Genomic DNA, 14248 nt, shown 5'->3' with positions numbered 1-14248 from the left:
AACCAGAGTCATATGTTCCTTAGAACCTTATTACAAAAGTTAAATAATTTGTGGATATCCTATTCACAAATCTACCAAGGGAATGAGCATCTTACATCTTTTTCGTTTTTAAGGTGACTGTGATTGATTTTTAGTATTTGGAAAAGAAAACTTTTATGGGTGAAATTACCTGGGCTGTAGAGCGGAATTAATATGTTTGGTACTTTAACATGGATGATGTTGTTGTTAGCAAGTTAAAATAATACTGTTCCATGCTTATTGATAAATAGGAACAAGAATTTGTGAAGACTGTAGGAATTAAATATGAAGTTGGGCCTCCTACGCTCTGCTGCTTGAAGCTTGCATTCCTAGATCCAATCACAGGCAAAATGACAGGGGAATCATTTTCCATAAAGTGAGTAACTGAAATGCTGATAACATTCTTCAAGAGATTTTCTTGCAGTTTAGGAGCTTCCCCTCCTCCTTTCTTTTTTCTCTTGCAAGGCATGGTGATGGCATTAATTTGTTATTACACCAAACTTGAAAACAAAATGCATGAAATGTTGTGTTTGGAGACTGTGTTGTACATGTGCAACTACGTTTGTGGTAATAGAAGCAATTTTTTTTTTGTTTATTTCATGAAGGTACCATGATATGCCAGATGTTATTGACTTCCTTGTGCTGCACCAGTTTTATAATGAAGCCAAAGAAAGGAACTGGCAAATAGGTGACTACTTTTTTTCCACTTCCGTATGTTTTGCAATATTTCTGCAGCTGTTTAATAGGATACAGTGTCTGTATTACATGATGTAAAGGACTATACCACACATGATATTATAGCCATCATTGGAAACTTTATTTGATGTTTGCTACAATTCCTGTAGCATAAAAAAAAAGAGAAATGAGAGAAACTGTTACAAGGCCTGTGATAGCAGAAGAATGTGTCCTGTTATATTGTAATTTGAGGCGTGGAGGCAGCTGTGACTAATTAACCAGAGATGTGAAAGTCGTCCCTTTAGGGGAAGGGCTTAATTCCTGTAGTGCAAAATGTAAGAATCAAAGTAGTGCATTTATGAAAGGTGAAGTTGATTCTCTAAAAAGAAGTATTTAACAATTACTTATGTTGTTCTTCTGCTGAATGCAATCTTTTTCCTTATAGGGGATAGATTTCGCAGTATAATAGATGACGCTTGGTGGTTTGGAACTGTGGAGAGTCAGCAGCCTTTCCAGGCAGAATATCCTGATAGTTCCTTCCAGTGCTACTGTGTTCAGTACGTATTTATATAGCTGAAATGTATCACACATGTTTACGTGCTCTGGGTCTCCTAGACGTTTACATGCAACTTAAATGTATACCTCAAGAACTACATCCTTTTTCCCATTTAAATACATAATCAGCCACTTTGTTTTTATTTATTTAATTATTAACTTATTCCTGAAATAACACTTTTAGTGTAAACAGCAGTGCAGTGAATATATAGGAGATACAAGAGAAAAATAAGGAGTTTGAATGTAGCTAGAGACATGTCTTGTTTCGAATAGGCATGACCTTTTTGTTTTAAGTCTGTTAGAGAAAAGGTGTATCGTTATATTCAGCTTTAACTTATGCATTTGAATGTGGTTTTTTTAATAGCTGGGACAATAATGAAAGAGAGAGGATGAGTCCATGGGACATGGAACCAATTCCAGAAGGAAGTAAGTGTGTGTTGAATTTGTGTCTGTATGCAAAGGAAATAGCTTTTTGCCACTTCTAGTACTTACTGTTGTTGAATTCTTCATATTTAGCTGCTTATCCGGAGGAGGTTGGTGCTGGAGTTCCTGTGACTCCGGACGAGCTGACAGCTCTTCTCTACAAACCCCAGGAAGGAGAGTGGGGGGCCCATTCCAGAGATGAAGAATGTGAACGAGTAATCCGGGGGATTGAGCAACTTCTTTCCCTTGGTATGTTTGGAGGGAAAAGGTGGAAGGATTAAGAATATCAGCCTGGCGGCACATGACTGAAGAGTAGACAGCATGGAGTGTTGGGAGTTGGTGTGGAGTATTTGAAATGTGCTCAACTAAATCATTGAAAAGAGCCTTTTAAATTTCATATGGTGTCCTTTTCAGTTTTACTCCCTTTTTTCTGGGGCTTGACCTGCTTCTCTCAACTTAATAGGGATTCTCAGTGGGTCATAGCTAAATATGAATGAGCAAAACATTGAATTAAACCCCTCAAAAAACAACCAACAAGTCCTCACCAAACATCCTCACCAACAAATACCTTGTAACTAGTTTGTAGCGGTTTAATAGCATGCTATGATTTAAATTCTATCCTATATTTATATACAGGACGTCTGTACTCTTAGTTTATGTTGCTTGTTGTAGTATTCCTGTTGTAAGTGCATATGCCATGTGCTCTTTAGCATACAGTTGGCTGCTGGCATGCAAATCTCAGATGCGATACTTAAACAAAAAATGCTTTTTCAAGAGTAGTTAACAGATGGTACAAGAGGAAGAATCCTACCCTTTGGGTAATGACATATCCAGCTGTATATCTGTATTGCTTTTGCTGAATTCTTAGAAAGAAAACCCAGAAACCATTGTAAGGAATCTAGTTATCTTAAAACTTCCCTTCTGGTATCTTCTGAGGCATCTAAATTATTCTGATCTTTTGTCTTTCAGACATTTCTAATCCCTTTGCTGTTCCGGTGGACCTTAGTGCCTATCCCATGTATTGCACTGTTGTTGCTTATCCAACTGACCTCACCACGATCAGGAGGAGACTTGAAAACAGGTTTTATAGGTCAGTTTAATTTTTATTTGTTTGTAATCTACATTTACTGTAGCCCCATCGAAGACAATATGTTTAGCTGAATGCTATGTAATGCCACTTCAGCAATATATTTCTTTGATGAGCCAACAGTGTATGATCAGATTCTATTTGGCTTGGGCAAAGTGAGTCTTGCTGAATAATAATTTCTTTTGGCCACATTGTTAAGGCAAAATCTGGTATATCTGGATCTGGAGTGTCTTTTTTGTTTAATATACCGACCCTTACTCTCTGGATGCATTGTAGGCAGAGCATATTTGCCTCATCTGTATCTCTGCTTTGAACCAGATGCTTTGCTTGTATTGCAGTTGCCAGAAGTGGGCTAAATAGTGCTGTAAACTAGAAATCTCAGGTTTTCCAGTCCTGCTCTTTTTTCCCTCTGAGGACCACTTTATCTCTAAGTCTTTCTCTAAGTGGGAGCAGTCAGCAGTCCCCTTCAGTAGGTTTGTTTCCTCTTTTCATTCCATTCATTGCTGATTTGAAGAGGGACATCTTTTTTCCACAAAGCTGTCACAGCCTGGCACGTTGGGGCAGTCAGCAGTATGTGAACAGAAACCACTTACCTTGGTCTCTGGCACCCTGTTTCCCCTGGACCTGGATTACCTGATTCCTTTTTTTACTGAGGAATCCTACCGAACTCAGAAGGAAAATAATGTACACCTTCCTCTCCATCCCTTTCCTTTTTTTTTTTTTTTTTTAGGAGAATCTCTGCACTGATGTGGGAGGTACGATACATTGAACATAATGCCAGGACTTTCAATGAGCCAGACAGCCCTATAGTCAAAGCAGCCAAAATTGTAACAGATGTCTTACTTCGCTTCATTGGGTAGGCATGTTTTTTACTTTATAGACCTGACATCTTGAGTTTCTGAGATATTTGATTATGTATTTTTGGCTTTTGTTATTGTCCTGCAGGGATCAGAGTTGTACTGATATATTAGAAATATATAACAAAGTGAAAGCAGAAGACCTAAGCAGTACTGATGAAGAAGAGGAGGTAAGACTGTTAGGTCTGGTCATCAGAACTTCTTGCCTTTTTTAAATTCAGCACCTGGAAGAAGTTTGAGTAAAGACTTTTGTTGAGTTTGTATTTTATGGGTAGTTGCACTGAGTTTTTGAGATGAGCCTATTTAGGCCATTTGCGTTGCTCACCTGGGGCTCCCTTAAGTAAGTAAAAATGATTAAGTAAGTAAAAATGATTCTTGGAACTGCCTATCTTTAATCTTCTGTCAGTACATGATGTTTTGTTGTGTGAGGAAGTATTAGTTAGTTAGGAGAATATGAACTGGAGCTATTATTCAGCCTGCTGAACCAGAAGGACAACAGCTCTCCTATTGTCAGCAAGGCAGCAGAGCTGGTTTTCGTACGTAATTCTGTGTCATTTCCCATCAGTTGTACCGGGGAGTGAAATGACAGGTAGAAACTAGGTTAGATATCACTTCCTTTAACTTTTTCTTCCTCCTTACACCTTCTTCCCTTAAATGCAATTTGTAAACATTTTGAAATGTGCTGTAGTTTCTGTTGCAAAGAAGTGACCTGTTATTAAACTAATTCACTTGGTTCTGTTTTACTTTTTCAGTGTTGCTTTCTAATACATGAGCTAGTATAAGATTTAGTTAGGAGGTTTCTTCCTTCCTCCCTTCCCCAAGACGTGCTCCATTGTTGCAATTTTGAAATATTTAAGTTAAACCTGATGCTGCTTGAACACCTATATGCTTACGGCTGGTGCTATTGTCTTGGATTTGTATTGAAACTTAAAGTCTATACTACAATGTAATAATTTAATTACTTTTATAAAACTGAAGATACAATAACAGCATCTATTTTCACAGACTATTAAAAGAGTATTTTGAAGAAAATGAGGGATTTCCATGACTTAAATAGCAGACCCTCCTCTCCCAACTCAACCTTCTTGTGCCAGTTGTGAATCTCATCTGTTCCATGTCAAGCAGTGATCAAAAGTGTCCAAAATTGATACTACATCACCTTCCTTTCTCTCCAGCCTTTCAAAGAGCTGGTTTATAATATGTTTTGGTTTATAATATGTTTTAAAATAAGAAAGAAATTACTTTCAGATTCTTTGTAGGAACTTTCCTGTCTTCTCAGAATTACTTATTTTTAATTACTGGTAGAAAGCTATGTACAAAGGAGTTTTTGTTGTAATTTCTAAATCCAGATTCTGAAAAGAGTATTACATACACTTGATGTAAGTGAGGCACTACGTGAAACCTGAATAAACTCAGTTCATGCTCAGGGTATGAACATTCAGGCGGGGGAATACAGCTCTGCAGGACTAGTACTTCGCTGAGTCTTAAGGACTGAAAATAAGCCATTCAATTTTTTTTTAAAGTTACGTAAGTTCTAGTTTGAAGCTAGTTTCTGTTTTGCTTGAACCATTCATTGCCTTTGAGTAGTTTAAAAATGTGTTTGTTGTTGTTGGCTGTTTGGTTTTAAACCCTTTTTCCATTGCTGAGGGTGCCTACAAGCATGCATGAGTGTAATCATTACCTGTGCCTTTAGGTGGCAGAAGTAGATGTAGATTCAGACGCTCCAGGAACTTCCTCTGGAAAAAGACGGGTGAGTAAACATTTCTGCTTGGCCTAGCTTGTGAAGGGAGATAGACCAGGTACCGAAACACTCGTTTAGGTCTGGAATGGTTTAAGTTTGTCATAGCCAATACTCTGTGGGACTGTGAATTCAGTTGCATGTGTATGTAAGTGTTGGCAGACTAAGGAAGTTACTGTGCAGGAAAATTTACTTAAATGCTGAAGAATCTTTTTTTTTTTTTATTTGATTTGAAAGATTCAAGTTTCAGTCAAAATTGGATGAAAGCTGACAAAAACAGCAAGCCTGGATCTGAAATATGGCATACCTCTCATGGGTTTCAGTGTTTATATATTACCAGAAAAGGCATATTTTTGCAATTTGCATACTGCATATTGTTGTGCCATCAGCTATGCTTTAATCTTACTGCAATTCTGTTTCTAATTGTGGAAATCTGCTTTGAATCATAACACCAGTAAATTAATAGGAACTTAAAGTGACAAATCTGAATATTCTGAAAAAGGGTGAAATACATCTGTTTCCCTGCAGGTAAGACGACGAATAAAAAGACAGCCCATGAAAGCAAGTCCTGATGCTTGGAAAGAGCAATGCAAGCAGTTATTAAACCTGATTTATGAAAGAGAGGACTCAGAGCCTTTTAGACAGCCAGTTGATCTCTTCTCCTATCCGGTAAGTATAACTTCCATATTCAAAATTAAAAAAGCCTATTGTTCATCCTTTGGCAAAACATCCATGCTGGGCATGTTTCTAACCTCTCCCTTTCTGAGCTGGAACGCACCATGTTCTGTGCACAGAGAATTGTCTGCAGTAACTCTCAAGCAGAAATAATTACTTGAGAGCCACTGTTGTGGATGAACTCTTAGGTGTTTTTATTGCTGTAGGATTTGTCAGCCTTTATTATTTTCTTGTGTATTCTTACAGGATTATCGAGATATTGTAGACACTCCTATGGACTTCAGCACTGTGAAAGAAACCTTGGAAGCAGGAAACTACACTAGTCCCTTGGAATTCTACAAAGATATTCGTTTAATATTCTGCAACTCTAAAGCTTACACTCCTAATAAAAAGTCTCGAGTAAGTAATAAATTTTAATCCCTTCTTTACAAAGACCCTGGCCCTACATGATGAATGCAGTGCACGAAATAAGGTCTGTATCTGGACAGCAAAGCACTACATTGTGAAATAAAAATAAGTAGTATATGTCAATTCTGGGACCTATGGTTATAAATTTGCTTTGTTCTGCTCACGCACATCGCTTCTGAATTTTGTTTTCATCTGAACTTTCTGAATTGAAAGCTTCTGAGAAATTGTATGGTTACTGTTGCAACTATTTCTTTGAATATTTGTAGCTGAAAACTGATCACCAGTTGCTTTTATTTTTTCAATAATTTTTTCCTGGAAACAAGGCTATCAGCTTGATAACTGCATGTATATAGAGTAGGATCTTTTTTTAATCTACTGTTAATGCAAGTATTATGCAATATTTCTACTGAGAGCATTATGATACTTATTTTTTTTCTAATTTACTTAGTATACTTGGCAAAACTTTTGCACAGTGTTGCCTGTGTTTCTCAGGTGCTAATCTTGCTTTTTTCTGCATGCAGGAATAGGAATCTGCTTAGGCAGAAAAAAATGTATTGGATTGGAGCCCTAAACAGGATATAGCAAGAGGGAAAGGGGAGATCAAAATGTTAGAATGTAGATATTTTTATCTACAGGATAAAAAAACAGGACAATGAGCTAGGTAAAATGACTGCTAAGTGTATGACTGATCATGTAAACATGGCTACGTTTGATATGTGTTCCTGTGCAGTACATTGCCTGTCAGCTTTTCCTAAGCTGCTAAATGATCAAACGATTCTAAAATTTTCAAATGTTTTAATGATATGTTGTTTATGCTCAAAAAATCACACGTTGGCACGAGGACACAGATGCAGTTTTTACCACTGTTGATACAAAATAGAATTTGAGCAGCTGATGTCTTCATAATATAAAAGTAGACAGAATTTTGACCATGTTTCCAGAATTAAATTGTAATGACCTTACTATTATAAGGAAAAGCTGCATATTCAATAAGATGCTTAAGCTGTGACAAAATCACATCTCTGAAACACGTCATTTAGCATAGATAAGAGTGCTGGTCACAAAGTTGCCTAATATTTCTTGTGTAGAAACAGGAGCACTTACAAACTATTAAGAAATGCATGCCATTTGGGACTAGACTGAGATACTATTACTTAAAGCACAGCAATACATAGAATTTAATATTACTGTAAAATTTTCATGTAGCACCTAACATGGTGTGACACAGGATTTTATTATGCCAGGCGCTGTCAAGCAGGAGAAGGAGCAGAGGGTGCTGCAAAGAGCTTTCAGTGCACGTGTAAACGGATGGGAGGAAGCAGGAGGTTGTGCGACCTTACTCGTCACTTGAGGAGTAATAGTCTTAGCTCATCAGTGGAATAACAACTCCTGTGTTTTGTGTAAGCAGGACGATGAGAGTAAGCTTGAAGTAGGATGATGCTGTGGGAGAGGGGAACTCCAGCGGAGTGTTAGTGAGCATGAGAGAAAGCACAAAGTTGCCGTCGCTGAAGGTAGATTGAACTCTTGGTGTTGAATAATGGCTGAAAGGTGGGCTGCGGGTAAGCTCTGAAGATAAAGATCAGTAACTTTTGCTCGCTTCATTAGAAAGGAAGTCTGTAGAGGGTTGCAAGAAGACAGGTGATTTGAGGGTGTTTTGTGTGTGCTTGATATCAGAGTAAACTTGGTGAGTTATTTACTGCTGCACGCTCCCTGGGAACTTCCCTGTGTATTAACAACTGAACAGCGTGTGAGTCAACTCCCAAATTACTTTAATAGAGTGGCCCATCAATATCCATTTGCTTAAATACTGTGAAGTGCCTCAATGGGATGATCCTTGCTGGAGGGCTGGGGCACTCAGCCGGGCTTTCTGCCACTGCAGGTTCGTCTGCTGCCAAACGTGTGCCGACATCCTGAGGTTTTCTAGCCCACTTTACCATCTTTGCAACAGCATCCTGAATGGAGGCAAGAAGGGCAGGGTACTACATTCCAGAGCTAAAGAAAGAGGCAATGCTAAAATATAAGGGTCTGGGCAAGAATTAAGTTATATGAATGTAAAGAAAACTCTATATCAAAGAGATTTTCTGTTCAGACAGACTGCAAGAAATGGGAAGAGGTCTGAGTATAAGATGCTGATAACATCTTCTTGATGGTGTTTACACAATTTTCAGCAGACTGGGCGCAGCAGAAGGGTATGGGTATGAGGAACGAATCAAGAACTTTGTTTTATTTACGCTGAGTTTGAACTATTAGTTTGTCATAACTCAAACGCATCCAAGGTAAAATCTTGAACAGAAGTAAATACAGTCCGAAATATGGAGAAATAGCCATGAGCGAATTTGTGGATGAGGCTACACAGAGGCAAGGCCTAGAAAGGGGAAGGAAAATGGTTTAAGGATTTGACATCGGCATACAGAAATTAGGAATGAGGACATTTTAGTTGGCTTCTGTGTGCAGCTCTATAGGGGTGGTGTAAGGACTCGTCACTAGGGAATTAAAGCAAAAAACAAAGGTGAAGGGGCAGCAGAATTCAATTGTTTTTCCCTTGGTACTTCAAGTTACCTTGCGGTGTGCTTCCATGCTTTATGGAGATTAAAAAAGGAGGCTATATGTCAGTAATCTAGATATCCATTTTCCTTTAACTCTGTAAATATTTCATACTGTAAGTAAATCCTTTTATGAAAACACTTTCTGTTGCAAGAATACGCCTGTACCATGAAGGGAAATTATCTGTAAAGAATCTCATAGTCGAATGTCACCATGAATTTTTCTTTTGTGCTACAAAGTCTGGGCATCTTTGTGATTTTTTTTTTTTTTTTCCTGATCTTCTAGTTATTCAACTTCTAATAACTTCTAATGCTTCCTCACTCCAGATTTACAGCATGACACTTCGACTATCTGCCTTATTTGAAAATCATATGAAAAATATAATCTCTGAGTACAAGTCAGCAATGCAATGTCAGAAGAGGAAAAGGCCACGGTACCGAAAACGGCTAAGAAGCAGTAGCAGTTCGCCATCAACTAGCAGAGCATCTAGGTAATGTAATGATAGTGCCAGCTGAGTGACGGTGGTAGACATACTTTCGTGAATAAGCAGTCAGTAACAGTATTGCTCGTTTCCTGATGCAGTTGCTCTTTTGGGTGGTAAAATCATAAGCTCAAATTCCATGCTCAGTTTGTAGTTTGTGCATAATTCTGGTACGTGAAAGACTATATAATTAGAAGTATTCCCGCTGGAGAAAATGGAAGAGCAAGTTTCTTTTTGCCTTTGTTTAGTAACTGTTGAAAAAAGTGTTGTATAATACTTTCCTGACTTCTGTATGATACATTATCTAAGTAAATTGAGTAGTTGTTTTAAAAGGCGAGATAAATCTTGTTCTTGCAAACTCATATATCTTTATCAAACAGAATGATATTGTCACTATTTTTAGCATTACTACACCTGTGCAAGCACTGGGAAGAGATCATTTGTGTTATGCATTTGCTGCAAAAAAACAAGACACTTTGCAGAGGAAATTGGTTTTGTGTTTGAGTCTTTTGGTACTAATAGTTTTATCTCTTTGGGATATTTTGTGTCTTCAGCCCAAAAGGGAAACAGAAGCAAATGAAGATTCAACCTAAACCCAACCAGAATACCTCACTGCCTTTGACTAGGACTAGTTCTTCAGTTTCATCTCATGGTGAGGAGAAATTTTCTAAAATGCATCCTTTCTCTTGCAGCAACTTGTATGTGCAGAATGATGAAAAAGCTGAAGGATATTTAATGTTCAGTTTAAATCTTACATTCATGAGACACATGCAAACCCCACCTGTTGAAAGAGCAAGTAGCAAGGTCATGTAAATACGTTGTCTATAGGTTGTGTTGGGTGAAGTTGGCCCTCCAGCTGTTGGTAAGTTATTGGTAAGGGTCAGAGAATAGGCAACCTGGGTCTGTCCTTGGTAAGAATTAATCTAGTGACAAGAGCCTGGACTTCCCGTGTACAGGCTTTTCTCATACAGCGATTACAAATACATTAAGCTTAATTTGGATTACACCCCAGAGGAATCTGTCTCTTCATGCCTGCAGTGGCAGCTTGGTGAGATCAACCTCCTGACTTGGGCTGTTAACTCAGGTGATAGAAAACTTCCCCAAAATGCCTTGCATTATAACCCTATAAATAGAGGATAAAAGTTACTCTGTCACGTTAGTGGTGTCCTGTCTAAAGTTTCAGATACAGCAGAAGAACCTCTGGGTTCAGTCACTGGTGAAGAGATGGAAGGCCAGCCATCTTCCTCAGGCTCCAATGCACAGAACCGAAGTGGAAATACCATTGATCCAGGGAAAAGTAGACCGATCAGGAGTAAATCTACACCAGTGAAACAAGGTGAGAAATAATAAGTGTTCTTTGAATGACTGGTTTCACTAGAAATGGAAGATGTTGCTTCTCTCTGATGCTTATGATATTCTTACCTAAGCCTAGCGTTATACTATATCCCCAAACCATACTAAAGAAGAGAATTTACCTTACTTTTTACAGTTCTTTGGTCTCTTGTCTGAAGTGTGGCATGCACATGATGCCACATGCACTTCAGTGAAATCCTTTAAAATTTCTCCAGGCGGAAAAGCTTGATTGCTTTTAAACATCTTGAGAATTACAGTTCCTTCAGGAGTTACAAAAAGGAAAACCAAACCAAAAGAATCCCCACCCCAAAACCTTTCATTAATTAAGTTGAAACCAAAGATGTAAACAAGTTACAAATTTTAAAATATTTTTGTCATAATCAAGACTAAGTGGTTGTGATTAGAAGTGGAAACACTCTGTTCAAAAGCTTTGCTGTTTTCTCTCTGGGACACGTTAATCAAACTTTCCACTGAGGTAGGCATTGAATGAGCATTGGCTGAAACCCTGAAGCCTTTGTCAAGTCCATACTACTGTGCTGTAGCAGTGTTGTTTGTTGCAGCTGAGCTTTTTGTATCCCGTGTTAAAGAAGATATTTAATCTTCATTGTCAGATTCATAACTCTGAAAACATGTAGTATTTTGGGTCCCAAGCCAGCAAGATACTGAATATATATTTGAGTTAAGGTATTCAGCCGTTCTAGCTAGGTTTCTTGGGTTACTTACTGTCTTGAACACTTGCCACAAGTGTTCCCTTGAGTGTTTTGAGAACATGCATTTGATGGGGGATAAAATAACCTATATTTTAATGTATATAGGTTTGAAATGGATTTTAGAGTTTTTTCAGCCTTGGCACCCTAGGTAGGATTCATCTGACTAAATGTTAGACGATTGTGTCTAACTTAGTCACTCTGGGCTCCTTTTATGACTGGATCTTCGCTGAACTCTTAGTCAAGAGAGTTTGCAGTCCTTGCTTCCAGATAGACGAACTGTGTTTACTTTTTCTGATAAATTTTCCCCTTAGAGTACCTGTTTGCCTCCACAGCATATAAAGGTCGTCTCTGGTGAGTAGCTCAGAGCTGGATCATCCCCAGAGCACACCTCAAAGGCAGATGAGGCGAATCCCACTTCTTGTATCCTATTTGGCTCAGGCGTGATGATGATAACCGATAGGGTTATTTTGTGTTTGCTTAGATCACTCTCCTGATGGACCTCTTACGAATGGTGATGGCAGAGAACCTCGGACGGGAGTCAAGAGGAAGTTAATAAGTGCATCAGAAGAAGACGAGCATCTGGAGGAGGCGGAGGAAGAGGAAAAGAAGAAGAGAGAATCAAAGGAAAAATCTGGTTTATCTTCATCAGAAAGTGGGGAATCGGGATCCAGTTCAAGTTCTGAAAGCAGAAGCGGCTCTGATTCAGACTCTGAATCAACATCTAGAACAGATCAGGATTACATTGATGGAGACCATGACTACAGCAAAGTTGTGCAATCCAAAAAACCCAAAAGGAAAATCAAAAGAAAAATCACCGGTGGGAAACGGAATTGGCAGGGCAGAGGGACAGGGAGAAGAGGTAGATGGGGGAGGTGGGGGAGATGGAGTAGAGGGGGGAGAGGTGGTAGAGGCGGAAGAGGCTGTGGCAGGGGAAGAGGTGGTGGCAGGGGAGGAAGAAGAGGCCGAGGAGGCAGAGGAGCCTCGCGAGGAGCCACCAGAGCGAAACGTGCCCGAATTACAGATGATGAATTTGAAAATCTGTTTGGAGGACAATTTGGTGAAAACGTGTTTGGAGGGCGATTCAGTAGACCGCCTCGAATCAAAACAAGGAACGAGGGCAGGAGAACTGTCTTGTACAATGACGATTCTGATAATGACAATTTTGTGCACACCGAGGATCCTTTGAACCTTGGTACTTCCAGGTCAGGCAGGGTGCGGAAAATGACAGAAAAAGCCAGGGTCAGCCATCTCATGGGATGGAATTATTGACAGATGAAAAACTTTGGAACAATTTTAAAAGAACTTCAATGGCCTTCTACTGCAGGGATTTTACCAGAAAATCTACCAAGCAAGTTGTGCGGGGACTCCACTCACGTTTCACAGTGGTGCTTTTCCATTATGTCAGTTTGCGTTTGTTTTAAAACTTCAGATCGCCACACTTCATTGGTCAAAACAAGCCTTATTCATTAGGCCTTAAATTACAGAAATTCTCCCCCACACACTACTAGTTCATCACATTAAAGAGGCTTCCAGCTTCTCAATAAGAACATGACATTTTGAGTCACGATTATGACTTCTCTCCCTTGTTTTGTTTTTGTATTATAGAAATAGCACCTTCTTACCGAGTTTTTATGTGGTTTCTGCCATAAATCCTTATACACAGTAATAATTATAACTTTTGCACAATACACCAATCCTAAAGGCAGCTATAAAATGTTTACAGTTTCTATATTGTAAGAAGGATCTGGATTATTTTAATCTTCCCAGGCCAAACGTTCATGGATTGTGCTGAGCTGAAGTATGTCTATACTACAGTTACGGGGGTCCTGATGTGCTTTCTATCGGTTCTTTATTCATGTAAAAAGTGACAAAGGGTTGGTGCCTTGTAAATATGTAGCAAACCTTTGATGTGGTGTGTCCTATGTGTGCATTAACTTTATTAAAAAGAGAATACTTGAGAAGTATGAATATCTAGACAAAAGGTGCCAAATGCAAAAGTTACTTGCATCTATTTTCTTTTTGTCCTCTCATATTTTTATAGTATTAATAGAGATTGTGCAGCTAAGGGGTAACTTCAACATTTGAAAGGTTCCTCCTCTTCAAAGCATAACGTGATTTTTAATAGTAGCTCAGCTACCTCTATTTACAACTACTGGAAACTTAAAAGAAAATAGATGCTATTATTCAGTACGTGTTGAAGAAGAGGCAAGAAGGAGCATTGAGGGATGGAATTGCTCGCGAAGTTGTAGAGTAACTATATCTTCATTATATTGACACAATGAAGACAAATCTAAGTAATCCTCAGAGTTTTCAGAAGCATAATGTTTTCAGCAGATGGTGATTTGTTTGTGCAGATAGGCCGACTGTCTCCCACACATTTCTGCTGCCGCTTGCTCGGTGCAAATCTGTGTTTGTTTTAATTTGCCCCTTGAAGGTGACGAGGGAGCGGAAGGGAGCTCTGGTACCTCTGGTGGCTGGCGGCACGGATAAGCTCCTGTTCACATCCTCCAGACGGACTCTTGTATCTCAAGCTTCCAGAAGAGAATTCGTGTTGCACTGTACTCTTGTTATCCTGAGAAATGCTAACTTGAAAACGGAGATCATTTTGGTAGTCATAGTACAGTATGTGACGACATTTGTAGTCTTGCTCCTCGGTGAGCAGAAGGTGTTTGGCGTGGGCTGAGCTGGAGATGAGCAGCCTCTTGCTTCGTAGGGTCTGGCTGG

The 14248-nt window shown here is 38.9% G+C and overlaps 1 protein-coding gene across 4 annotated transcripts in view; it reads left to right on the top strand.

Annotated features, from left to right (window-relative positions):
- BRWD3 (bromodomain and WD repeat domain containing 3) overlaps window positions 1-13481 on the top strand; it is a 57670-nt gene extending 44189 nt beyond the window's left edge. For 3 of the 4 annotated variants that reach the window (XM_075161934.1, XM_075161933.1, XM_075161935.1), the window contains 15 exons: window positions 270-394; window positions 624-706; window positions 1139-1250; window positions 1613-1674; window positions 1765-1920; window positions 2641-2761; window positions 3489-3614; window positions 3704-3785; window positions 5309-5365; window positions 5882-6022; window positions 6275-6427; window positions 9307-9470; window positions 10016-10113; window positions 10639-10797; window positions 12006-13481. In XM_075161934.1, coding sequence (XP_075018035.1) covers window positions 270-394; window positions 624-706; window positions 1139-1250; window positions 1613-1674; window positions 1765-1920; window positions 2641-2761; window positions 3489-3614; window positions 3704-3785; window positions 5309-5365; window positions 5882-6022; window positions 6275-6427; window positions 9307-9470; window positions 10016-10113; window positions 10639-10797; window positions 12006-12793 — 2427 coding nt within the window. In that variant the 3' untranslated portion in view covers window positions 12794-13481. Of the gene's footprint in view, window positions 1-269; window positions 395-623; window positions 707-1138; window positions 1251-1612; window positions 1675-1764; window positions 1921-2640; window positions 2762-3488; window positions 3615-3703; window positions 3786-5308; window positions 5366-5881; window positions 6023-6274; window positions 6428-9306; window positions 9471-10015; window positions 10114-10153; window positions 10415-10638; window positions 10798-12005 lie in introns of those variants that run through there. The other variant, XM_075161936.1, reaches the window with a different exon arrangement.
- Window positions 13482-14248: the final 767 nt, after the last annotated feature.

This window comes from Calonectris borealis, chromosome 13 (genome assembly GCF_964195595.1).
Source record: "Calonectris borealis chromosome 13, bCalBor7.hap1.2, whole genome shotgun sequence".
NCBI lineage: Eukaryota > Metazoa > Chordata > Aves > Procellariiformes > Procellariidae > Calonectris > Calonectris borealis.
Note: the sequence above shows the minus strand (reverse complement) of the source record. Positions and strands in the feature narration are given on the sequence as shown.